General features: G+C 45.6%; 1 protein-coding gene across 7 annotated transcripts in view; it reads right to left on the reverse strand.

Annotated features, from left to right (window-relative positions):
• The window catches only part of exoc6b (exocyst complex component 6B), an 866329-nt gene that overhangs the window by 156444 nt on the left and 682840 nt on the right, over positions 1 to 27045 (reverse strand). For all 7 annotated transcript variants that reach the window (XR_011353246.1, XM_069923433.1, XM_069923435.1 and 4 more), the window contains exon 20: positions 11493 to 11566. Coding sequence is in view for 6 of the 7 variants with exons in the window: in XM_069923433.1 (XP_069779534.1) it covers positions 11493 to 11566 (74 nt within the window). In the remaining variant the exon portion in view is untranslated. The remainder of the gene's footprint in view (positions 1 to 11492; positions 11567 to 27045) is intronic.

A 27045-nucleotide genomic window follows, 5' to 3' on the forward strand; every position in this document is an offset into this window, starting at 1 on the left:
TCTATCCCACCTAGAAGATTAAACTGGTTACATCTCAACTGAATGTACACCTTGCTCTGGTTTATTGGAAAGAGAATAGAGCTGGATTTCTGAGCTGAATCCCAGTATTTTTAAACTATTTATGAAGCGGAACAGGCCATGTCGGCCTTTCGAGTCCACACCGGTTCACTAGAACAATTCCACTAGCTCAAACCTGCCGCTCACTGCCAATAACGCTCCAACCCCCTCACCTTCATGTACACATCCAACCTTCTCTTAAGTGACAGAAGCGACCCTGACGCAACTATCTCATTAGGAAGTTCATTCTATTCTTCCACCACTTGCTGAGTGAAAAAGCCACCTTTAATATTTCTCCTAAAGTATTGCCCCCTTACTCTTAACTCATGGCCTCTTGTTCCAACCTCCCCTGCCCTCAGGGGAAAGAGTGTGTTTATGTCTAGTCTATCTATTCCTTTCATAATTTTAAATACTTCCATCAAGTCCCCTCTCAGTCATCTACATTCCCATGAATAAAGTCCCAGTCTCCTTAATCCAGATGCTGTAAGCCAGGCAACATCCTTGTAAATCTTCTCTGCACCCCCTCCACCTTATCTATAATCCTTTCTATAATTTGGAGACCAGAACTGAGCACAGTACTCCAAACCTGGCCTCACCAATGCCTTAAACAGCTGCAGCATCACCTCCCAGCTCCTATATTCTAGACTATGATTTATGAAGGCCAGCATACCACATGCCTTCTTAACCACCCTGTCTTCGTGGGAATCCACCTTCAGTACCATAACCCCCCAGGTTCCTTTGCTCCTCTGCGTGCCTCAATGCCCTCCCCTTAACTGTATATGTCCCGAAATGCAACACCTCACACTTGTCTACATTGAATTCCATCTGCCATCTTTCAGCCCCTCTTCCAAACAATCCAAATTCTTCTGTAATCCAAGAAAATCTACCTCACTATCCACCACTCCTCCTATTTTTGTATCATCCGCATATTTGCTTACCCAGTTAACCACTCCGTCCTCTAAATCATTAATATAAATGATAAACAACAAGGGACCCAGCACCGATCCCTGAGGCACCCCACTTGTCACAGGCTTCCAACTTGACATACAGTTGTCCACCATGACTCTCTGCTGTCTATCTCCCAGCCACCTATTAACCCATGTCACAATCTCTCTACTAATTTCTAGTGACTGAACCTTCCTTATTAACCTTCCATGCGGAATCTTATCAAAAGCCTTAAACACCACTTGATCAGTTCACATTCTGAGCTTAGATGGATCCACAGCATACACATTAGTGGCCACAACCAATGTATGAATGAGAGAGATAACCTGTTAGTCTGCTCTCAGAAGAACCAGAGTTCTGAGGTGACAATGCATGACCAAAGCAAAACCCTCTCCTCCTCTCCTCAAACTGAAGGCCACTATTTCACATCTTATACTTGTCCACTTGCTTTCAGTGACTGAATTTTTAAATTAAATTAAATTTAGACATACATCCTTTTGGCTCACGAGCCTGTGCCACCCAATTACTCCCAATTATAGAACATTACAGCACAGAAACAGCCCTTCTTGTCTGTGACGAACCATTTGTCTGCCTAGTCCAACTGACCTGCACCCAGTGCACAGCCCTCCATACCTCTCACATCCATGTACCTGTCCAAATTCTTCTTCAATGTTAAAATTAAGCCCACATTCACCAACTGACCTGCACCCTGGCATGTTTTGAATGGTGGGAGGAAACTGGAGATCTCCTGAGCAACAACAGGCCATGAAAACAAATGCCTTTTCTTGATAATCTCAAAACTTCCTGTGTTTTGATTTTTTTTTGGTGTTTATTTTAAGATATTATTGCTGGAAGCAGTCTCGCTTTTCCTGTAGTTTGCTTGTATCAGGCTAAGAGAGGCGGCATGGTTGGCGTAGCAGTTAGTGCAACGATGTTACAGCGCCAGCAAACTGGGTTCAAATCCCACACTGTCTGCAAGGAGTTTGTACGTCCTCCCCCTGTCTGCATGGGTTTCCTCCGGGTACTCCGGCTTCCTCCCACCGTTTAAAAGGCACTGAGGATTGTAGGTGAATTGGGTGTAATTGGGCAGCATGGGGGGGGGGGGGGGGGGGTCTCGGGGATTGAAAGGGCCTGTTGTGATGTGTGTCAAAATTTTAAAAATCTAAATTAAAAACATATATAATTTAATGGTGGCAATGTGCAACTGCTTGTATTGCAAGGTATTGGAGTGCAAAATAGATGGACAAAAAGGTCTTACTGCTATTAAAACACACATTCTTACAAAGCTGCCCACGACCGTATAAGTAAAGTGCTTGGCATGCAAGTTTCTTGATGCGTGCATGTCTAAGTGTATTTGTGTGTCTATGAAATGCGTGCTTGTCTAAAAGGATTGGGGTAGCTCCTGAGGATTGCTGTGAAGGCAAGAGTGATGTGTCCATTATTTGGGATCTTGGTGTCTTGGCTACCTCTACAAGCAGTGGAATTAGAAGCTCATTAATCAGCCTGTCACTGCTGGGCGGAGGTGGAGAGCCTGATGAGCAGGCTTGTCTCTGCGTGATGTCTCGACAAGGCTTGCCGTCAACCTTAGACCCTTCACAAAGACAGCCTAGGCTCTGGGCATCAGACGTTAAAAACAAAGCGAGACCAAAAGAAATATCTTTACAGCTTTTTTTTTTGAAGGTATACATTATTCTCTTTCTCTTTCCCAGAGCTTCGTGTTAGAAGCCAAAATAAATGCTACCCCTGTCTCGGAAGGAGAATGGTGGCATCTCCCCTTCCTCGTTCAGCACGTCCGAAAACTGCTGAGCTCATTTTATTTTAAATTATTTGTTAACAGGATGGGGATGTCATGGGCAAGGCCTCCTGAAATGAGGAGCAAGTTGGGTGGGTCAGGTCAGAACAATGATGCTCATGTGAGAGAGAGCGAGAGTGGGGGGGTGGGGGGGGAGGGAGAGAGAGAGAGAGAATGAGAGAGGGAAAAAGATAGAAAAACATAAGGGAGAAAGAAAGAGGAGTGAGAGAGGGTAAGAAAGAGAAAACATGAGAGAGAGTGAAGGAAAGAGGGAGAGAGCGAGAAAAAGAGAGAGAGAGAACAGGAGTGAGGGAAAGACAGAGAGAACACGAGAGAGAGTGATAAAGAGAATGAGAGAAAGTGAGAGTGAAAGAAAGAGAGGGAGAGAAAGAGAGAAGCATACAACACAGAACAGATCCTAAGACTCACTAGTCCATGCCAACCATGTTAGCATTCTGGGCTAGTCCCATTTTCCTTTATTTGGTCCATATCCTTTGAAACTCTTGCTATCTATAGATATGTCTGAGTGCCTTTTGAACAATGAATGTCAAACCTCTGGTTCTGTCCGTGTGGAACTTGTTAGTTCTCGCTGTGACCTCATGGATTTCATCCGTGTGCTCTTGTTTCACACCAGGTCTCAAAGAGTACTAATTGAATTGGCCACTGTACCTTTCCACCAGTGCATCAGTGAGTGGTGGAATCTGGGATGGATGGAATTGTTGGGAGAATAGTTTGCGAGGAAGACAAGCAGGAAATAGAATTGCCGTTAGCCAGCATGGATTTGAGGTGTCAAAATGGACTCCTTCTATGTTTTAGGAAAGAAGCCATTTACAGTTCTGACTGTGTAAAGAGGGCAAATCATCTCTGAATAACATCAGTGAATTAGAAGGTTTTACAACCATCTGATCTTTTGATCAATGTGCCCTTTAATTCCACATTCAGAAAGTTCACTGATTAAATTTCCCAGTTGCCAAAACAAGATTTTTGGCAGCAGTTCTATGCCCTCTTCCCTCTGCTACCACCGGGAAGGAGGTACAGGAGCTTGAAGGCGAACACCCTGCAGCACAAAAACAGCTCCTTCCCCTCCGCTGTCAGATTTCTGAATGGAAAATGAACCGCAGACACGGCCTCAACTTCCCCTATTTTCTTACACTATTTATTTATTTTTGAAATGTAATTTATAGCACCGTGGCGCTGCCACAATACAACAAATTTTGTGACATGTTCATGACAATAAATTCTGGATTCTGATTCAGTGTCCTCTGCATCAAAAGTTCCAACAGAACCTGCATCAGCTGAGGCTTCTTTCCAGATCACAGCTCTACCCACGGGGTTGAAGATAATAAAACCATCTTCACTTCCCCTCTCAGATACAAATGCACGGGGTTGGGATCTTGTTGAGAGGTTCAACTCTTGCTTCTCTTTCTCACATTTCTCTAAATAATTTTAATTTAGACATACAGCACGGTAACGGGCCATTTCGTCCCATGAGTCCGTGCCGCCCAATGTACACCCCATTAACCTGCACCCCCGGTACATTTCAAACAGTGGGAGGAAACCAGAGCCTCCGGATGAAACCCACGCAGACACGGGGAGAATGTACAAACTCCTTACAGCCAGCACGGAATCCGAACCCTGGTCTGGTCCTGATCGCTGGCGCTGTAAAGATGTCGTGCTAACCGCTACACCAATCGTGCCGCCCTAAAGGTCCATAAGATTATGAGAGGCAGAGAAGCACAGAACATTACAGCAGCGATACAGACCCTTCAGTCTTTCAAACCATTATTCTGCTTTGTCCCAATGAGTGGGTGGACAGCCATCTCTTTTTTTCCACAGGGCAGCAATGGGCACCTGTTTAAGGTGAGTGAAAGAAAGTTTAAGGGAGATGACAAGGGGCATGTTCTTTACATAGAGAGTGGCAGGTGCCTGGAATGCATTGCCAGGGGTGGTGGTGGAAGCTGGTACAATAGGGACATTTAAAAGACTCTTAGATAGGCACATGGATGGGGTGGCATTGATCGTGTAGCAATAGGGACCGGGGTACGAATCCGGCGCCGTCTGTAAGGAGTTTGTTTGTTCTCCGTGTCTGCGTGGGTTTCCTCCCACAGTTCAAAAAACATACAGGAGTGTGGGTTAATTGGGTGTAAATTGGGCAGCATGGACTGAAATGGCCTGTTACCGTGCTCTATGTATGTGCATGAATGAAAAAATAATGGAGGGTTATGAACTATAGGAGGGAAGGTTAGACTGATGGTGGAGTAGATATTTATAGGGCAGCACATTTTGGGCCAACAGGTCCATACTATGCTGTGTGTTCTATGTTCGATCCTGAAGCAGCATTTTTTCCCATCCACACTACCCTCCCACTTGATCATCTCCAGTCTGTCTTCAACCTCCTGTGTAGAAAGGAGCTTGGTTGAGAAGGGTGGGGTTTCCACTGTGGCATTCCCGCTCCATTCAATGTTGAGCTCCCTGAATGAAGGGTGAGGAGCCCAGGGATAGTGATGTCTTCACTCATCACTGCTCAGTGGGGGAAAAGGGAGAGAGGGCTGCATCGTGAGATTTACGAAGATGTTGCCAGGACTCTGGAAGACCATCAACTCGGTGAAAGGCACACTTCGGTCTCCCCAAAAACTGTTGGTCTTTCAACACTCGGAGATGTCAGTGAGGGAATGCCACCGATTGGCAAATTCCAGGCTGCAGAGGAGTAAGCGCTGAGGGATGCACTGAGGCTTGGCGCAGCCGACACGAGGGGGCAGTGGGGAAAGATCACAGTCTAGAGTGCTCCCATTACCAGGAGGGGCTGAGAACAAGGGGAAATCCCTCAACCAACAGAGGGGGAGAAGTGACAAGGTGCCACAGTGACGGCAATGATGTAAATAGAAGTGAAGGTAACAGAGTACAGAGATGGAAATGTATGGATACGAAACTACGGGTGGGAAAAGACTTAGAACAGATTTCCTCTTTGTAAATAATTCATTGTGAATAAAGTCTATTTTTGGTTTAAAAAAAAAGGATGCTGCCAGGATTTGAAAGAACTGAGTTACAGGGATCAAGCACAAAACATTGGTTCAGTATCTTTAACTTTGCTGTATAAAGGTCCTCTACCGGCATCACCTACGGCTCCTAGAACGCTTCCACCAGCGTTGTCTCCGCTCCATCCTCAACATCCATTGGAGCGCTTACACCCCTAACGTCGAAGTACTCGAGATGGCAGAGGTCGACAGCATCGAGTCCACGCTGCTGAAGATCCAGCTGCGCTGGATGGGTCACGTCTCCAGAATGGAGGACCATCGCCTTCCCAAGATCGTGTTATATGGCGAGCTCTCCACTGGCCACCGTGACAGAGGTGCACCAAAGAAAAGGTACAAGGACTGCCTAAAGAAATCTCTTGGTGCCTGCCACATTGACCACCGCCAGTGGGCTGATAACGCCTCAAACCGTGCATCTTGGCGCCTCACAGTTTGGCGGGCAGCAACCTCCTTTGAAGAAGACCGCAGAGCCCACCTCACTGACAAAAGGCAAAGGAGGAAAAACTCAACACCCAACCCCAACCAACCAATTTTCCCTTGCAACCACTGCAATCGTGTCTGCCTGTCCCGCATCGGACTTGTCAGCCACAAACGAGCCTGCAGCTGACGTGGACTTTTTACCCCCTCCATAAATCTTCGTCCGCGAAGCCAAGCCAAAGAAAGATAAAGGACACTGTTTGACCTGCTGAGTTTCTCCAGCGTTGGGTCTTCACTTCAATCACAGTGTCTGCAGACTTTCGTGTTTTACTAGAGATCAAGGTGAAATAAGTAAGGACTTTATTCCCTGGAGCGTAGGAAAATGAAGGGATAAATCTAAATTACATAAGTTTGATAGAGGTACACCAAATTATGATGGACTCAGATCGAGTAAATGCACAAGAAGGTTTTTTTTCCACTGAGGGTAGGTGAGGACATGGGCTAAGAGCGAACAGGGAAAAGTTTAAAAGGAACATTCAGGGGAACGTCTTCACTCAGAGAGCGGTGGGAGTGTGGAACGAGCTGCCAACTGAAGTGGAGAATGCAGGCTTAATTTTAACAGTTAAGAAGAATTTGTACAGCCATATAGACGGGAGAGTTTATGGAGCAATACATTCCAGGGGAAGATCAGTGAGATGCGGCCGAAAAATATTCTGGTATAGACTAAAAAGGCTGAATGGCCTGTTTCTAGGCTGTAGTGTTCTGTGGTTCCGTGAGGACTTCTTATTTCTGTGTGGATTGACTGGAGAGCAGCTTTTGCAGTTTAGAGATGTCACCTACCCAGACACTGATCTGTTACAACAGCTACAAGAGGCTGCCAGTCTAAATCTCCTTAAGCGCCCCCGAACTGTTCTCTTATTGTAAATATAATCCTCCATTTTTCAAAAGCAAGTCTCTGGGCTTAGAGTAAAGTAACACTTGTTCAGCTTTCTCGCTGACAAGCTATCAGTGTCCCACCTCGCACTGCCACTCTCCGCTCCGAAGCATTTGCCCAATGAGCTGAGGACATTCTAAATGTAGAACCCTGAAAGCAGGAAGAAAGAATTTGCATTTCTATGGCGCCTTTCACAGTCTGGGACATCCCTGAGTGCTTCACAGCCAGTGAAGCATCTTTTGAAACGCAGTCAATGTTGTGAAGTACGACATTAGCTCAGTACACCAAGATCCCAGAGAACAGCGGTAAGGAAATATTTAGTTAATTTTACATTGAGATTTAGACATATAGCACAGTGACAGGCCATTTCGGCCCATGAGTCCGTGCCGCCCAATTTACACCCAATTAATCTCAACCCCCGGTACGTTTTGAACGGTGAGAGGAAACCGAAGCCCCCAGGGAAACCCACGCAGACACGGGGAGAACATACAAACTCCATTCAGAGAGTGCGGGACTCAAATCCTGGTCCCGATCGCTGACGATGTAACAGCGTTGTGCTAACCGTGCTGCCCCAACCGTGCTTTTTTTCACTGATGTTCATGGAACGATAGGTGCAGGAGAAGGCCGTACATCCCTTCAAGCCGGCACCACCATTCAAGCTGATCATGTGACCTCAGTACCCCATTCCTGCTGACGCCTTTAGCCATAAGAGCCACATCCAACTCCCTTTTGAATATATCTAATGACAACTTTCTGTGGAAGGGAGCTCCACAAGTTCACAACTTCCTGAGTGAAGAAATTTCTCCTCATCTCAGTTCTAAATGTCTTCCCGCCCTTCTCCATAGACTGGGACCCCTTCACCTGGAATCTCCCAACAACAGGAGTTTTCGACTCCATCCAACTCACATCATCCTGTTCGATCTCAATGAGATCCCCTTTCATTCTTCAGATTCTGATGAGTGTAATCCAGTGTTTCTTTATACATTAGTCTGGTGAACCTTCACTGCACACCCTCAATGGCCAGAATGCCCTTCGTCAGGTGAGGGGACTAAACTTGTACACAATTATCTCCGGTTTAACATGCCATTTGAAAGACAATATACGATTTCCACATCCGCCTTATCTGTCTCAGTTATTAGCCTGAGAAGATTTGGATCTGCTACCTTTCACCCTGATGTGAGATGACACCGTTGAACCTTGGTTGATAAAAGGAAACACTGTCGTTGTGTTAGTGCAGGGCCAGCTGGAGCCCCATCAGTGGACAGATGTAAACAGAAATGATGGAAATGTATGGATACGAAATTAAAGGCCAAGATTCAATTTGTTGTCCTGTAATAAAGGCATGCAATATAGCACAAAAATTGTTTTCATCTGCTGTAAGGCAGATTCGCCATTGGCAGAAATTGCCTGAAGCACTTCTCTTACAGTCAGAGAAAGAGAAGCAAAAGAGATCCTTGACGATTGCAGCTGCTCTCCGACGGCAGCGCTCCCCGTAGATGTTCTCGATGGTGGGCTGGGTTTTGCCTGTGATGTCCTGGGCTGTGTCCGCTACCTTTCGGAGGGCTTCACACTCAGAGATATTGGTGTCCCCAGACCAGACTATGATGCAACCGGTCAGCGCACTTTCCACCACACACCTGTAGAAATTTGCCAGGGTTTCCATTGTCATACCAAACCTCCGCCAAAAAAAATGAGGATGTGGAGGCGCTGAGGTGCTTTCTTCACGATGCCATTAGTGTGTTGGGTTCACAATTGCTGTTCTCATGCAGATGTCCAGAAAGGAAGGACCTGCACACTGCTGCTTACAGCATGGACCCTGAGTTCACAAGGCCACAGACTTCCACTGAGAAAGGAATGAAAGCAAAAGGGACCGAATCTGCAATGGGTGCAGGAAAACATGGGCTACTAGAGGACTGAGATGAAGAGAAACTTCTTTACTCCCCCCACCTCCATCCTCCACTATTTTGTTCGGGCACCTGTCCACATCTTGTTCATACCTTGGTGAAGGGCTCAAGCCTGAAACGTTGGTTAAGTACCTTCTGATGGCAGATGAAAAGGGAACTTTTAATTGGGATATGAAGGGATGTGGAGGAAAAGCATAAAAGCAAAATGTCTGAGGTTTAATGGCCTACAGCCCAAAGTCAAATAGCTTACTGATTCTTTCTCCGCCGGATGAAAGCCCCCAATGCCAAGGAGCCTCCAGAATGGCTGCTTGTCCCTCGCCGCTTGTGCAGTTCTTGGGGAGATCTCACAATCCCCCAGCACTGGAACTTAAAGAACCGTGTGAGGGGACCACTGATAACACTGGATAACGAAGAGTTTACTTCCTGAACATTTTTAGGTGTATCTTATGGATTTTGATCACGAAACTCACCTTTAAAATTTCCAATGATGTATATTTTTTTAGATATAACCTATTTTTGTGATTTTATGTTATATTTTACATCTACTTCGTGCATATAAAACTATGAAGTGCAACATGTCATTGAAAATTAATTTTCTGCATTCACGCTTGGACTTCAACCCTGCTGATCCTGGCGCAGTCGGCGATGAACAGGGTGAAAGTTTCAGCTGGACATTACGACCATGAAAAGCGGAATCAGGGCAACTGGAATCCATCAACGCTGCCCCACTATTGTTGGACACTGACACGAGAGGCATCAGATGCTGAGCACAAATGAAAATCAGCGGCAAAATATTTGTTAATCAGTTGAACGTGTGCAATGTGTCAGCATCAATATGTGATAAAACCTGCTAAATTTAACGTTTCTCCAACTTCCTACGTGATACAGCAAATCTGAAATGGTCTTTGAGTTCAGCTTGAAGTTGTCTATCACAATCCCCCAATGTTTTTTTCAGGAACCAAACCTTTTGAAAAATAAATATTGTCCAGCGTACCGAAGAAGGCAAACAGACTGAAGGACTGAAACCTTGAGATAGATTACATTGACCATTACAGGACAGTACAGGCCCTTCAGCCATGAAGCTGTGTTGACCTATGTAAATCTACTCCACAACCATCTAACCTTTCCTGATCTCATACCCATAATCCTCTATTTTTCTTATATCCATGAGCCTGTCTCAGAGTCTTTTAAATGTCCCTTTTGTACCAATCTCCACCACCAGCAATACATTCCAGGCACGCACCTCTCTCTGCAAAAAACTTAGTCCTGACATTTCCTCTAAACTTTCCTCCACTCACCTTAAACACACGCCCTTTGGTTTTTGCTACTCTTGCCACAGGATAAAAGGTGTCCACCCTATCTGGGCACCCCATAATCTTATAAGTGTCACATACAATAATGTCTGTAAATATAAAGCAGGAGTTAAGCCCGAGAAGAAGGTCCAGACACAGAGAATAATGTTAATGAAGTGAGTGAGAGACCCTCCCACCATCACCTCCTGTGAAGTAAAACAGAGGAGTAAATGGGTTTTCAACATAAGTCAGTGGCAGCTGAGAAATTCGCAGTTCCTGACAAACTCTCATCTATCTTCGAGCTGAAAAGATGACAGGACAAGAGACCCCTTTCTCTGCTCGTGGCACGCCCACGCCTGCCCCAGGACGCTGCTGATTGAGCAGCTCCCCACACCCGCAAGCGCGAGAGGTTGTAACAGAGACCAAGCCGGTACCTGCCATTGCAACGGTAACAGCAGAAAGAGGTGGGGCAGGGTCATCTTTGTAACACAGTGCTTGATCAGCAAGCATGAGGAAGGGTGGTTAGCAGAATGCACATTCTCCTCCCTCCTTCTGCCTCCATCTCTGGATATTATCTCTCCAAACAAAGAGTCTAACAAGCAGGTGATGCCTGCATCATTTATCACTGTATGCCAAACACCTGCTTAGCCTCGATACTCTCGACGGTTCTCTGGTGCCTCACTGACAGACCCATGGTCACAGCAGGGAGGGTGGCAAGAGAGAGAGAGAGAGAGAGAGAGAGAGAGAGAGAGAGAGAGAGAGAGTAAGTGAGAGGGGGGAGAGTAATGTAGAAAGAGAGAGTATGAGGGATATATATATATAGAGAGAGACAGACAGACAGACAGACAGACAGACAGACAGAGAGAGACAGAGATAGAGAGAGAGAGAGAGAAAAGGAGCGAGGGATATAGAGAGACTGAGAGAGGGACAGAGAGATAGAGCAATCAAGAGACCAGGCTGGTCATGCCTCTACATGAAGGCCTGAATGCCAACAAAAATGTTTGAAAGATGATGGGCATGGCCCCGGCGAGGAGTCGGTGGGGGGGGGGGATGGACGAGCGTCAATCGCATCCTGCAGGCACTGCGGTCTTCAGTCACACATTTAAAACAAAGGCTTACTTGTCTCAAGTCGATGAAGGCCAACTGCAGTGTGTCCCCTTGGAACCCAGGCACTGGTCCGGATCTGGCAAAGTCTGTGGGAAAGAAAAGAGGATAAAAACATCTCTAAACAACCATGGACAGGGAGATTGGCAGACGGATGACAGCGCAGACAGTGAGGCCAAGCTAGAGGACTACCATTCTTCTAAGGAATCATGTCTTCCTCCCCTACACCTCTTTGTTCACCCGTCAAAAATTCTGTCATCAAACCACCATTAATTCCAAACCTTGACAGCTAGGAACTGTACTAATGGACCGAAAATTTATTCCCATGGGCTGTTTTAGCTTCATAGTTTTTCTCCTCCCTTCTTTCTCAACCGAACAAACAGCTTGCGAATGGTTTTCTGACACAATAAAATCTACAGCTGGTGAAATCCTTTCAGTTCTGTTAAACTGATGTGATTTTCTGTCCTGCATGGGCCACACTGTGGGATCTTTTCAATTACACGCCTGTCACCTGATTTTATTAATGTTAATAAGAGAACATTAAAAGTTCCAATCTTCCGTCAACCTCCCACCTCACCTCTCACTCTTCCAACTTGTTTAAAGATTAAAACCCAAACAGGAAGCAATTGATGAATATAATTACGTTATCACAAGCCCTCAGGTTGATCAGGAAATATGGCATGTCTAAGCAAAAGGAATGTCATCGGTTTTGGTGGCTGACAACAGCAAAACGTCCAATCAGAAAACCCGAAGGTGTTAACGATAAGATTGAGGGTCTGATGGACAAAAAGAGAGAAAGGGAGATGTTGGCAGAAGGAGAGGAAGAGACATTGCACAAGGCGCCTGAGGTAGCAGGCAAACAGGGGAATGAAGGTGGGCGAATGTGATCAGGAGGTGCTGGGGAGAATTTGGGAAGGGCTGGGGTGTCTGTGGTCACCTCATTAGAGGAAGGATGTGGAAGCTGTGGAGGGGGTGCAGAGAAGATTTACCAGGATGTTACCTGGATTGGGGAACAAGTCTTAAGAGGCAAGGTTAGCAGAGCTGAGACTTTTGGGGGTGTAGAAGGATCAGAGGAGACTTGATAAGAGGCCTACAAGAATATGAGAGCCATGGATAGGGTGGACAGCCAGCGCCTGTTTCCCAGAGCAGGAATAGCAAACACCGGAGGGCATCTGTACAAAGTTAAGGGAGGGAAGGTTTAAGGGAGAGATCAGGAGTAAGTTTTTTACACAAAGAGTTGTGGGTGCCTGGATTACCTTGCCGAGGTGGAGGCTGGAACATTGGGGACATTTAAAAGAGGGTTTAGTACTTTTTTTGTGGGGCTATATGGCTCGGCACAACATCGAGGTCCAAAGGGCCTGTACTGTTCAATGGCCGAAGACACGGCAGCTTTGGGGTCAAGGAGTGATCAGAAAATGGCGGAGCAGAGAGTCTAGAGGCTGAAGCAGCACTGGACACAGATACGGATGTAGACACTTTTAATGATATCTGTCGCACTCCCTGCAGTGTTGATCGCCAGAAAGACAGGTGGGTAAACAGAGAAATAGGAGCAGGAGTCGGCCATCTGGCTCGTCGAGCCTGCTCCGCCATTCAATGAGATCATGGCTGATTTGATGATCTCCACCTACCTGCCTTTTCCCCAGATCCTTTAAATCCCCTACTTTGTAAAAATCGATCCAACCTTGCCTTAAATATATTTACTGAGGTCGCCTCGACTGCTTCAATGGGCAGCGAATTCCACAGATTCACCACCCTCTGGGAAAAACCAGTTCCTCCTCATCTCTGTCCTGAATCTACTACCCTGAATCTTGAGGCTATGTCCCTAGTTCTGGTCTCCTCCACCAACGAGAACAACTTAACTATCTCAATCTTATCTATGCCTTTCATAATTTTATACGTTTCTATAAGATCCCCCCTCATTCTTCTAAATTCCAGGGAGTACAGTCCCAGATGACTCAATGTCAATAGGCCAACCCTTTTGGGCAACTTCAGCAAAAGCCAAATGCTGGAGAAACTCAACAGCTTTGGAGTCAGAGGGGATAGTCAATGTTTCAGTTGGAGACTCTGTATCAGGACTTTCCCGAAATATCGATCGTTGCTTTGCCTCCGTGGATGCCGCCTGATCTGCTGAGTTACTTCCAGGTTTGTTTTTGATGCGCCAAATTCCAGTATCTGCAGTCTCTTGTGTTGCCGTTGTTAGCTTGATCTCCGCGTTCAATTTTACCAGGGACCCTGTCATCTGCACGCTTTAACTGAACAACATAGGCAACATTTTCACATCAGTACCTTTGGAATATGCTGACTTTGGGGGGCAGGGGGGTGGGGCTGTTTAAGAGTTGTGAGGTATTGGTGAAGATGTTGAAGATATTGATGAGGCCAAATTTGGAGAATTGTGTGGAGTTTTGGTCATTGAACTACAGGAAAGATATCAATAAGGTGGAAATGGTGCACAGAAGATGTTGCCCGGACTTCAGGAACTGAGTTACAGGGTAAAGGTTTAACAGGTTAGGACCTTTTGTCCCTGGAGAGGGGAGATTTGATTGAGGTATTTAAAATGATGAGGGGGAGAGATCAGAGGAAATGTCGGTCGGCTTTTTCCACTGAGGGTGGGTGAGGTACAAACCAGAGGACATGGTGAAAAGGGAATAGTTTAGGGGAATATTCGGGGAAAGGTCTTCACACAGAGAGCAGTGGGGGTGTGGAATGAGCTGCCAGCTGAGGTGGTGAATGAGGACTCAATTTTAACATTTAAGAAGAATTTGGACAGGTGCATGGATGGGAGAGGTATGGAGGGTGAGGCACCAGATGCAGGTCAGTGGGACTTGGCAGAAAAATGGTTTGGCACAGAGGGGGCCTGTTTCTGTGCTGTAATGTTTTACGGTTCTATGGAGCTTTGAGTTTATGCCTCATCCAACCCCTTCGTACTTGCTCTGTCACCTGAAACATTGCTTGAAAAATATCCTCGCGGAAAACACTGTGGGCCTTGGAATCACTTTATTTTTGCCAAAAATAGACTTTATTCACGATAAATTATTTACAAAAGTAAAACCATTCAAGTCTCTTCCCACCCTTAGTTTTGTATCCAAGGATTTCCATCACTGTGCACTAACATTCACTTCTATCTACACCATTGCCATCACTGTGGCACCTTGTCGTCCTCCCCCTTCAGTTGTCTGAGGGGCTTCCCCTCAGTCTCAGCCCTTCAATAGCCAATAACGGAAGAACTCTAGAACAGCCGTTGTCAAAAATTTTTCAGCTGTGCGCCCCCCCCCCCCCCCCCCCTCCTCCTGAGGACCCTGTGATGAAGTTAAGTTTTGGTTTCTTCCGTACTTCTCTCCCACCAACTATATAAAAACTATTTATGTTCCGGGAGGTGAAAAGAAATAGAACTTTTACTTCAATGTGCTGGGGCTCTGCAGGAGGATCATAAGGCCCCAGTTGAGAATGTCTGGTATGGACTGTGGCCCCTCCCCACAGCACCCTTGTGTTGGCTGCGCCCCCTCAGCATGTACTCCTGCAGCCTGGAACATGCCAGTCGGCAGCATTCCCTCACCGAAACCTCCGTGTGCTGAAAGACCATCGGGTTTTAGGCAGACCAAAGTGCTGAGAATGTGTTACTTCTCCACAACGTGGCAAACACACGAGAACCAAATCCATAAAATTAGAAGCTGCAAATGAACTTCCACTTCCACATCAGGCATGGTGGATGATATAGAATTGAATTAATTTTAGACCAAGGTGGTTTAAATCCAAGCACAGCACAAAATAACTTTCTGCAAGTCACTTTATATTTGCCTGAGGATGACTGTAAATATTGATTAACAATGCAGATTACACTAAAATTGGAGGTGTTGTGGACAGAGAGGAAAGCTTTCAAAGTTTGCAGAGACCTGGGCCAGCTGGATAAATGGGCTGAAAACTGGCAGATGGAACTTAATGCAGATAAGTATGAGGTGTTGTATTTTGGAAGGAAAACAAAAGGTAGGACATACACAGGAAATGGCAGGGCACTGAGGAGTCCGGTAGAACAGAGGGCTCTGGGAATACAGATAGATAATCCCCTGAAAGTGGTGTCACATGTAGATAGGGCTGTAAAGAAAGTCACATCGGCCTTCATAAATCAAAGTATGAGTATAAAAGTTGGGATGTTATAGTGAAATTGTTTAAGACATTGGTGAGGCCAGATCTGGAGCTTTGAGTGCAACTTTGGTCACCGAACTACGTAAAGGATATCAATAAATCGAAAGAGTGGACGAGGATGTTGCACGGACTTCAGGAACTGAGTGACGGAAAGGTTAAACAGGTTTGGACTTTATTCCCTGGAGCGTCAGAGAACGAGGGGAGATTTGATAGAGGTATTCAAAATAATAGATAAAGGCAAGCAGGATTTTTCCACTGAAGTCAAGAGAGGTTGTGGTGAAAGTCTGCCAAGGTACTTGTCTCCCCTCAGGTGAGCCTTGCTGTACTAACATTGGCTCTGCATTATCTCTACTGTCAAGGACACTCCCCTTGGATATAACAGTATACGCATCTATTGTCTTTCATTATTGTACCATGAGTTCCTGCTAATAAAAACCATGATTATTGTTTGACCACATCGTCTTTGTCTACTTCATCAACTGGCACTTCAGAGGTAAAAACTAGAGGACATGGGGTTAAGAGTGAAAGGTGAAATGTTTAAAGGGAACATCAAGGGGAAGTTCTTCACACAGAGATTCGTGAGAGTGTGGGACAAGCTGCCAGCTGAAGTTGTGATTACAGGCTCATTTAAGAAAATTTTGGACAGGTACGTGCATGGGTATTGAGGTCAATGGGTCCAGGGAGAATAATAGTTCTGCACTGTCTAGAAGGGCTGAAGGGTTAGCGTCTGTTCCACTGTACTCTCTGATTCTATCTTTTATGTATTAATTTAATTCAATTTGTTTACTATTATATTATCTGACTGCTGAAGGCCAATGTGCTGAAGGCCTTTTTGACCACCCTCTCTACTGATGCCACCTTCAAGGTAGTTTGTACTCCTTGATCCCAATGCTCTACAACTCTCCACAGCTCCCTGTCATTCACTGGGTAGGTCCTATACATGTTTGATTTCCCAAACTGGAACACCTCACATCTCTCAACCATTCCTCTTCTCTTCTGCCCAACCGAATGAGGTTCTGCTCCAAATGTTGCCAACCGTCTTGACTATCTACAATATCATCCACAGGCCTGCTGATCATGTATGTTTTCAACTCTATCGTTAATGTAGCAATGGGCCCAGAACCAAATCCTGTGACACACCTCCAGTCCGAAAAACCACCGTCCACCACCACCCTCTGCTTTCTCCCATGAAGCCAACTTTCTATCCCTTCCGCTATCTCATCTTGGATCCCATTCGATCAAACTTTCTGGAGCAGTGGACCATGCGGAACTTTGTCGAATGCTAGACAATCTCCACAGTTCTGCCCTTTTTGGGTCACATTTTCAAAAACCACAGCCATACTTGTGAGACATAACCTCCAACTGACAAATGTGTTGGGGATTTCTGCCTTCCTTCCAGGTCAGTTGCACATTCGCCAATACTCTTGGCGAAAACAAATAAACCTCAAGGTTCAAGGTGAGAGGTGGTTTGAACGGAGATAGGTTTTTTAGTAGAGAATGGTTGACAGCTGGAACTAGCTAGCCAGAGGAGCTGATGGAGTCAAATAAGAATGTTTAATTTTCATTTAATTTAGGCATACAGCACAGTAACAGGCCCTTCCAGTCCACGAGCCCATGCCGCCCAATTTCACTGAATTAACCTACAACCCCCATTCGTTTTTGAAGGGTGGGAGGAACCCAGAGGAAACCCAGGCAGACCCAGGGAGATCATACAAACTCCTTACAGAGAGTGCCGAATTCGAACCCGGGTTGCTGGTGCAGTAACAGCACTGCCTAACCATGCCACCCCTAAGAAGCATGGAGACAGGCACATAAATAGGCAAAGCAGACAAGGGCAGGGCCCTAATGCAGGCAAATGTGATTGGAACAATACACAGCAGATCATGAAGCATCCATGGGAAGAGTTCAGGTCTGTAACATTGACTGCCAATAGCTTTCCATGAGCGCTGCATGATCTACTGAGCTCCACCAGCACTTTAATGGGCTGGTTAAGTTCTCTGGCACCTTGTTTCAGCACCGTATCAATGGTAACTCCTTGTTTCAACGCCATGGTAGCGTATTGAGTCAAATGGCTGTTTCTGTGCTGCATCACTCCATGGCCTCACAACAAGAGAATTCGAGAAAAGAAACAATCTCCTTGATGCCTCCAAGGAAAATGTAACATCCTCACTAACTAGTGGGAACTCAGGTCCAGGCTGCCAAAAATAGAAAGGGAGCGCCCTCTAAAGCAGCGGGACTCCCATCGATACCAGAGTGTCGAAACAAGGAGTTACCATCGAGACAGTGGTGAAACAAGGTGGTGGTGAAACCACTATTGTATATATTTGCTATATGTAAATGTCCTAACCTTTCCTGGTTGACCCTGCTCTCACTGGCCGGCTCTTGACTCCTCCCCCTTTATTCCCCATAAAGGCTGTCTTGCCACAAGCCTGCCCACAGTTCAAGTCCAGATCAGCTTGAGTGACCAACACAGGGATGTTGTCCATCTCTTGTAAATAAAAGCCTTCGGTCTTTGTGTAATTGATGGTGCATCATAGGTGCCACACACTGAAGGGCAGGTAGAATTCAGCTGGTCACGCAGCATTCATAGACAGCCTTTGTCAGTCCATGTTTCAGACCTGAGTTCTTTCTATGGATACTGCATGACTTGCTGCATTAGGGCCATGTCTTTGTCTGCCTTGCCAATATAAGTGCGTGCCTACATGCCTCTTAGGGCAGCATGGCTTGCATGGCAGTTAGCACATGGAGATGAATGGCAGAGGAGTATGATTGCCTATCACTGCTCTTCGGTTCTGAACATCTGTCTCTGGGCCATGTATCACAGTAAAAACACAGAATTGCTGGAGGAACTCAGCAGGTCTCACAGTGCCCATAGAAGGTAAAGACTGACATTTCGGGCCTGAGCCCTTGTAAGAGTAAAAAGTGGGCAGGCACCTGAATTTAAAGGCTGGGGGAAAAGGGAAGATTGGGCAGGGTGAAGAGCACAGATGAACATATCTTTGCTCCCAGGTACATAAGAACATAAGAAATAGGAGCAGGAGTTGGCCATCTGGCCCATCGAGCCTGCTCCGCCATTCAATGTGATCATGGCTGATCTGATGATAGGCTCATCTCCACCAACCTGTTTCTCCCTATATCCCTTAATGCTCTTACTATGTAAAAATCTCTCCAACCTTGTCTTACTGAGGTTGCCTCAACTGCTAGAATGGGCAGCAAATTCCACAGATTCACCACCCTCTGGGAAAAGCAGTTCCTCCTCAATTTCGTCCTAAATCTACTACCCTGAAAATTTAGGCAATGCCCCCTAGTTCTAGTCTCCCCCACCAATGGAAACAACTAACCATCCTTGTCTTATCGATGCCTTTTATATGTTTCTATAAGATCTCCTCTCATTCTTCTAAATTCCAGCGAGTACAGTCCCAGATGACTCAATTTCTCCTCATAGGCCAACCCCTTCATCCACGAAATCAACCTGGTGAACCTTCTCTGCACCACCAAAAACGAACAAATTGCTGGAGGAACTCAGTAGGGTTTGGCAGCATGCATGGAGGGAAATAGATAATTGATGGTATGGGTGATGTCTCCGTCCTTCATGTTCACCCTGGTAGACTGCAATTGTGCTGCAAGGAGGATTTGAGAGCATCAAAGAGGGCGCAGAGGAGAGTTAACAAAATATGTTGGGGCAAGGGACTGCAGGTCCTGGGATCTGCAGCATAAAAATGGGCAGCTGTAGCATCCCTGCATGTTGCCAGCATCTTTGGAGGAAAGAGAGTAGCTGACACGTTGGGTTAATGCCCTGCATCGGGACTGAGTCTGTAAGGGGGGAGATAGCTGGCTTAAAGCTATGAGAGGGAGAGGGGAGACAGGACCTGGTCTGGGTCGCTTCAGGTTGGGAGGCAGATGGAGGCAGGGAAGGTGGAGATAGCGACTGAGACTAGGAGGAGATAAGTACTGTCATATGTATAAAATAATATTTATTAACTTATTTGTACAGATAAATACTTGTCCTGAATATGTATTGTTTGTCTGTATGTGTGTCATGTCTGGTTGTATGCCTGCGTGTTTTGCACCGAGGACTGGAGAACTCTGTTTCATCAGGTTGTAGTTGTACAATCAAATGACAATAAACTTGACTTGATAACAGTAAATACACACAAAATGTTGGAGGAACTCAGATGGTCCTTTCAGCATCTGTAGGAGACAAAGATATGTTACAGGTGTTTCGGGCCTGATCCCTTCTTCAAGAAAAACTCAGAAAAGGCAGAAGCAGGAGATATTAGAAAGTCACAGAATTCAAACAATGGGGGAGGAATGCAGACCAACAAAAGGTGTGAATGATACAGGACCAGGTAGCATTTATTATATGTGCAAAAGGAGACAGGGAATGGAGAGACGACAGGGCAAGGAGGGAGTGGTTTAATGAAAACCAGAGAAGTCAAATTAATACCATCGGGTTGGAGGGGGCCCAGTCAGAAGATGAGGTGTTGTTCCTCTCTTACCGGTGGTCTCAGTCTGGCCGTGCATGAGACCGTGGACAGACAAGTCAGCAAGGGAATGGGATGGAGAATTGAAATGGGTGGTCACTGGGAGATCCACGCTATTGCGGCGGACAGTGCTCAACAAAGCAATCTCCCAGTCTGCATCCAGTCTCTCTGATGTAGAGGAGACCATAGCCGGAGCACCAGTTAACAAAAGGCTGCAGACTGAGAAATCTGATACAGAAGTAAGGTGGTGCATGGATCTAAACAACAGTGGGCAGATGGGAAGAGGATGGTGAGGGGATTGAGGACACAGTAGGTTGAGTGTAAGTGAGTGCAATGGGCAGGTTACTGGGCAGGGGATTGGAATGCCACCATTTACACATTTTAATGGTTCTACCTTTGAATTGTGGAAAGTGAGAGGACTCAAATGTTGTTCAGGATATGACCATAAAACCATAGAACGAGTTCTGCCAGGTGGCAGGGAGTGAAGGTAGAGGGGAACCTTTTGGATCAACGTTCAAAGATTGTCAGGGAGAGCAGAGTTAATAGTGGAAGTTCAAAGGTTGGATTCTTTGGAGATCAATGAGTTTTAGAATCAGGGATACAGATGATATTGCCCTTCAGGGTCGTGGGATAAGGGGACGATCTCACATGATCTCACATCCACTGTTCAGGTCGAGCAAAGCTGAACTCCTGTTCCTCTCCCTACCTCACTACATTTTTTTTTGCCATCGAGAGAGATGTTTCATGGTGTATAATGTCCAAACAGCTGTGCTCCAATTTATTCCCTCACATACTGTACTCCCAAAACAGGTAAATGTTTATTTGTCAACTAATTCAAACCCTTGGATTACCTTCAATAGCTCGACCTGCTCCAAACATCTATTTATTTTCAATTATATCTTTATGTACATGATCATGTACAGGTATGTGTAGGTGTGTGCACCAAGGTCCAGAGAAACACTGTTTTGTCGGGTTGCAGGTACACAGTTAGATGGCAATGAATTTGAACAAATGTCTCCAGTTAAGCAAATGCAAGGGAGGTTTGGACAATCTCAAATTCAAGTTCATTATCGCCTGGTTTTACACGTACAACCCGACAAAACATTTGCGGTCCTCAGTGCAAAAAAAAGGCCACACAAGTATGACACAACACACAGACATACAGACAAATGATTCACATGCAATATGTATGTACCATAAAACAATAGAACATTACAGCCCCTTTGGCCCTTCTAATCTGTGCTGAACCATTTTTTCTGCCTAGTCCCACTGACCTGCACCCACTCCATGTCCCTCCCATCCATGTGCCTGTCCAAATTCTACTCAAATGTTAAAATTGAGCCTGCATTCACCTCTTCAGCTGGCAGCTCATTCCACATTCCCAACCACTCTCTATATGAAGAAGATCCCCCTCTCATGTTCCCTCTAAATTTTTCCTCTTTCCCTCTTAACCCAAGTCCTCTGGTTTGTATCTCACCTACCCTCAGTGGAAAAAGCCTACCTATGTTTACTCTGTCTACCCCCCCCTCATCATTCCAAATACCTTTATCAAATCTCCCCCTCTTTCTTCTGCTCCAGGGCAACATCCTAGTAAATCTTCTCTGCACTCTTTCTATCTTATTGATATCTTTCCTGTAGTTCGGTGACCAAAACTACACACAATTCTCCAAATTTGGCTTTATACAACTTTACCATAACATCCAACTCCTGTACTCAATACTTTGATTTATGAAGGCCAATATGGCAAAATCTCTCTTTACAACCCTCTCCACCTGTAGCGCCTTTTCCAGGGAATTACATATATTAAATAAAATAAATATTGTAGAGTCTTGGAGCGCACGGATCAGCATTTCATTGGTTATTTAGCAGTCTCACTGCCCCGGGGTGTGGTGAAAGCTGTTTCTCATCTTACCCTCCAGCATGGTGAGAAGCTTAAGGTGTGAGAAAAGTACATGGAAATGAGAGAAATGGAGGGTTATGCAACGAGAAATTCTAGGCAGTTGTTACAATAGGTTATCAGGTTGGCACAACACTGTGGGCTGAAGGGCGTATACCGTGCTGTCGATTTCTATGTCCAAACTGTCCTTCAATCGTGCCCTTCTATTTTTCGTGCTTGTAGTTTACATTTTGTGCCCTATATTTTAACTTTAAAAAAAATTTATAGTAATGTTGTAAGATGCTTCTAATATGAATGTTTACACTGTGACGCTGCCACAAAACACTGAATTTCATGACTTGTTCATGACATTAAATCCTGATTTCGAATCCCTGGAAGAAATTCTTCCTGAGAGAAAGTCTGGCCAAGGCCATTGACAGATTGATCATTATTTCCCCCCGATGCATTCCAAGCCTCTTCAGATAACGGGCAACCCTTTCTCTGCTTTGCCTCTGTGCCCCAGCTTTGCATGACTGCGAAGTTCCATTTTGAAGGTTTATTTGAATTTAACTACCGACATTTGGGAGCTCAATGGATTGCGTCGTGTCCATTCGCTGGCCCAGCAGGAAGAGCAGGCAACTTATTGATTAATTCATCACCACCTGCCTGCACTTCTGAATCAGCACTTTTTGGGCATGACTTTAATTTTATTTAACTTTCTAAATTTAAAATTAAAATCTAGACAAACAACACAGTAACAGGCCCTTTCGGCCTACAAGCCTGTGCCCCCCAATTACACCCAACAGACCTACGTTTTAAATGGTGGTGGAGGGAGCCCCCGAGGAACACCCACGCGGACATGGGGAGAAGGTACAAACTCTTTATAGACAGTGTGGGATTTGAACCCTGGTTCCGATCGCTAGCGCTGTAACAGCACTACCCTAACTGTTACGCTAACTGTATAATATTTATTTTATATTTATCTTTTATATTTATTAACTCTTTTTTCTTTCATAGTTCATGATTTTAATTTATACTTATTGTTTCTTATAAGTTTCACCAGAAGTTGCAATAAGAAAGGATCTTGGTGCAACTTTGTATTGTACTTGTGTATATGACAATATACAGGATGGTGACCAGTGAGGGACTCAGCGGCTGAGGGACCCACACAGGCTGCGGGCTGCTGCCGACTTGCGGACGGAGGACCCTCACAGGTGTCAGAGCCGAGACCTGAGAGGGGGCAAAAGAAGGCCTCCCAATGGAGGCCTCTGGCGCTGAAGGCAGATCGTGTCAGAGGTTTGGACCTGGAACTCGGGCTGCTGACGGTTTGAACTGGAATCTGTGCAGCTGCAGAACTCCACGGACACTCGGTGACTCTGAAGAGACTCCCTTTTGCATTTTCTTTTCTTTTTAGGGGTGCAGGGCAATGCTCACAGTGATTCTCTGTTTGACCTACGGCAGACAAAAGTTGACGTATATCATGTATATTATGTTTTTATGTATTATTAATTGACAATAAAAGGAACGTAGAAAACCTTCACCGTCATTCAACCACTGGGGAGCTCACACATGGATTTAACACTGACAGCCTTGTTTCACACATTAGAAGTCACTTCTCTGATGCCACTGCCATGGAGTGAAATGCCTACAAGACAGAGCCTTAGAGATGAGACTACCTTCCTCAATGGATTTGATCTGCCCTTCACCTGTCTAGCTACTTCCATAAGGAACCAAAGAAAGGTTACCAAGAAAATGTAACATGCAGATTCAGAAACTTGCTGAAGGCCATTGGAATCTGAGTCCCATGCTTTATATTCTGATGTCCTCCATCTCTCTCCTCAGCAAATGAAGCTGAACTTTGCCCTCATTGACCAAGTCTTTGCCTAGTAGCAAGTCACACAGGAGACTGCAGATGCCGGAATCTGCTGCAGGAACTCAGGATCAGTCGGAGGGAAAGGAGGGTTGACGTGTCAGGTCAGAACCCTTTGGCAGGACTGAGGAAGATGAACGATGAGAGCTGATCTCAAATCTCTGCTGTTTTTATGAGCTTGGAGATCTCACGCCTTCCTTTCTAGTCATAGAGTCTTGTAGCACGGAAACAGGTTGACAGGCCCAGCTGTCCATGGCCATAAAACTATAAGATATAGGAGAAGAAATAGGCCATTCAGCCCATCAAGTCTGCTCTGCCATTTATTCATGAACTGATCCATTTTCCCATTCAGTCCCACTGCCCAGCCTTCTCGCCTTAATATTTGATGTCCTGGCTCATCAAGAACCTAATGGTCTCTGTCTTAAATACACCCAATGGCCCGGCCTCCACAACTGCCTGTGGTGACAAATTCCACAGATTCACCACCCTCTGGCAGAAGGAATTCCTCTGCATCTCTGTTTTAAGTGGACTCCCTTCAATACTGAAGTTGTGCCCTCTTGTCCTAGACTCTCCCACCAGGGGAAATCGACTCCATTCCTCCTGCTTTTGTTCCTTTTGCCCACGTTAGGTCTATGCCCACCCCCCACCCCATGCACTATTTTCCCTCCCATCTATGTGTTAGTTAAAGAGAGCTAATGTATCTGCCTCCAACACATTGTCTGGTAGCTCGTTCCATGTTTCCACTCTACTCTGAGTGAAGAACTATCTCCTCATCTCCCCTCTAAATTCCAACACCTCACCTTATGGTTCTGCCCTCTTGTCATAGATCCTCCAACTCAAGGAAACAGACTATCATTATTCACCTTATTTGTGGACCTCATGATTTTAGAGATCTCAGTAAGATCCCCTCTCAACCTCCTAAGCTTGAAGGATATCTGCATAGTTTATCATATCACTCACGTTAACTCCAAACATAACCTGCTGGAGGAACTCAGCAAGTCACAACAGAGAGCGTTTGGCTTCAGATTCGTGTTTTTGCAGTCTCCTGTGCATCTCACAATAACTCAACAACTTTGTAAACCTCTTTTGAGCCCTTTTCAACTTGGTACAGCCAGGCAACCTCAACTGCACACAATTTAGACATACAGCATGGTCACAGAGCCCTTGGGCCCATATGCCCATGTGGCTCAATTTCACCCGTATGTTCTGGAGTGTGGGAGAAAACCAGAACACCTGGAGGAAACCCACGCAGACATGGGGAGAACGTACAAACTCCTTCCAGAGAGTGTAGGATTCGAACCCGGGTCACTGACGTTGTAACAACGTTGGGCTGACATGCCACCCCAAATATTTCAGGTGGCTCATCAATGTCTTGTATAACTTCAACATGGAGTCCCAACACTTGTACTCAGTGTCCTGACTAATGAAGGCGAATGCCCCAAATGCTCTTTTTATCACTGTGGTGTCATTTTTAAAGAGCTATGTACCTGCCCCTTAAGGTCCCTCTGCTCCATCCCACTCTTTAGGGCAATGGTGTCAACAGGCTCAGCTCCGCCCTGCTTCAACTTCCTCAACACTTGTACATTGGCATAGTGGATAGCGCAACACCTTTATAGCGTCAACAGTCAGGATCGGGGTCTGAGCCCCACACTGCCTGTAAGGACTTTGTACATTCTCCCCATGTCTGCGTAGGTTTTCCCAGAGGGCTTCGGTTTCCTCCCACCATTCAAAACATACCAGGGGTGTAGCCTAACTGGGTGTAAATTGGGCGGCACGGACTTGTGGGTCGAAATGGCCCGTAACCGTGCTGTAGGTCTAACTTTAAATTTTAAAGGAAGTAACATCTCTGAGGTTGAATTGTATCTCTGGGTGCTCCAGTTTTCTCCTACCCTGCAAAAATTTACAGGCCTTGTCAGTAAATTGGGGTATTTGGGCAGCCCAGGCTCATGTGCTGGAAGGGCCTGTATTGGATGTCTAAGTTAAATTTTTTAAAAATTAAATATTTTTGTGGCCTATCTCAAATCCCTGCTGTTTTTATGGCCTTGGAGTTCTCACTCATCCCTTTCTTCCTTTAAACTTATGTATTTTTCATATCACTTTTTGCCTGATTCCCCTTCAATCTATTTGTCTTCCTAATCTTGAAAACCTTAACTAGGCCACTTCTAAGATTCAAGATTCAGTTCATTGTCCTGCAATAAAAACAGTGTCATATCTCACAAAATTGCTTTAGACAGATTCGCAATCGGCAGAAATTGCCTGGAGCATTTCTTAGTCAGAGAACGAGAAGCAAAAGAGAGTCGTCTCCCCCTCCCACCCCCTCCTCAGAGTCCCAGAGTGTCCGTGAATTCACCTCCAGTACTCCCGCAGCCACACAGAGTCCAGTTCAATCCATCGTCAACCCGAGCCCCAGATCCAAACCTCTGATACCATTAGGAGCCCTTCGTGTCCCAATTCCAATACGCGGTACCTCTTTAGCCAGTTTCGAGTCAGTCTCCTAAACTGATTTCCCAAAGCGCACAATTTTAACAGAGTTCTTGGACAAGAACAGAGTTCTTGCATAAGGCTTTGGTCCCTCAGACTAATTGAGTTTCTGCTTTTGTACCTTTTGCATTCTTTAATCAAAATAGCTACCTTCCTCCTTTAAAGAAACACAGGCACAGTTGTTCAATTGCTTTTCCTGTACTAATGATACTTGTTCCAGTCGCACCTCAGACAATGAAGTATTTTCATTCCATTTAAGAAGTTCGAGGGGCTTAGTGAGTCAGGCAGCATCGACAGAGGGAAAAAGGTCAGTAAATGTTTCAGTTCGGGACCCTTGAATGAGACTGGAAGTGGATTGGGGAGAAAGCAAGCAGAATGTATATTTGGGGATGGGTGGGAGACTGGTCAAAAGGTGCTCGACAAATAAAGGTGGGGCAGGTGAAGACACATATTAGGGAGAAGGCCATTGTTGGGCGTAGGAAGGGGTTGGGAAAAGTAGATTGGAAGTTGGTAAAGGGCAGATGAATTTTATAGATTTAGACCATCGACACAGTAACAAGCCCTTCCGGCCCACAAGCCCGTGCTACCCAATTACACCCAGATGACCTACAGACTCTGGAACATTTGTGAAGGGTGTAAGGAAACTGGAGTGCCAAGAGGAAACCCACATGGACACAGGGAGAATGTACAAACTCCTTACAGACGGCACCGGATTTG

Source organism: Narcine bancroftii, chromosome 3 (assembly GCF_036971445.1).
Source record: "Narcine bancroftii isolate sNarBan1 chromosome 3, sNarBan1.hap1, whole genome shotgun sequence".
NCBI lineage: Eukaryota > Metazoa > Chordata > Chondrichthyes > Torpediniformes > Narcinidae > Narcine > Narcine bancroftii.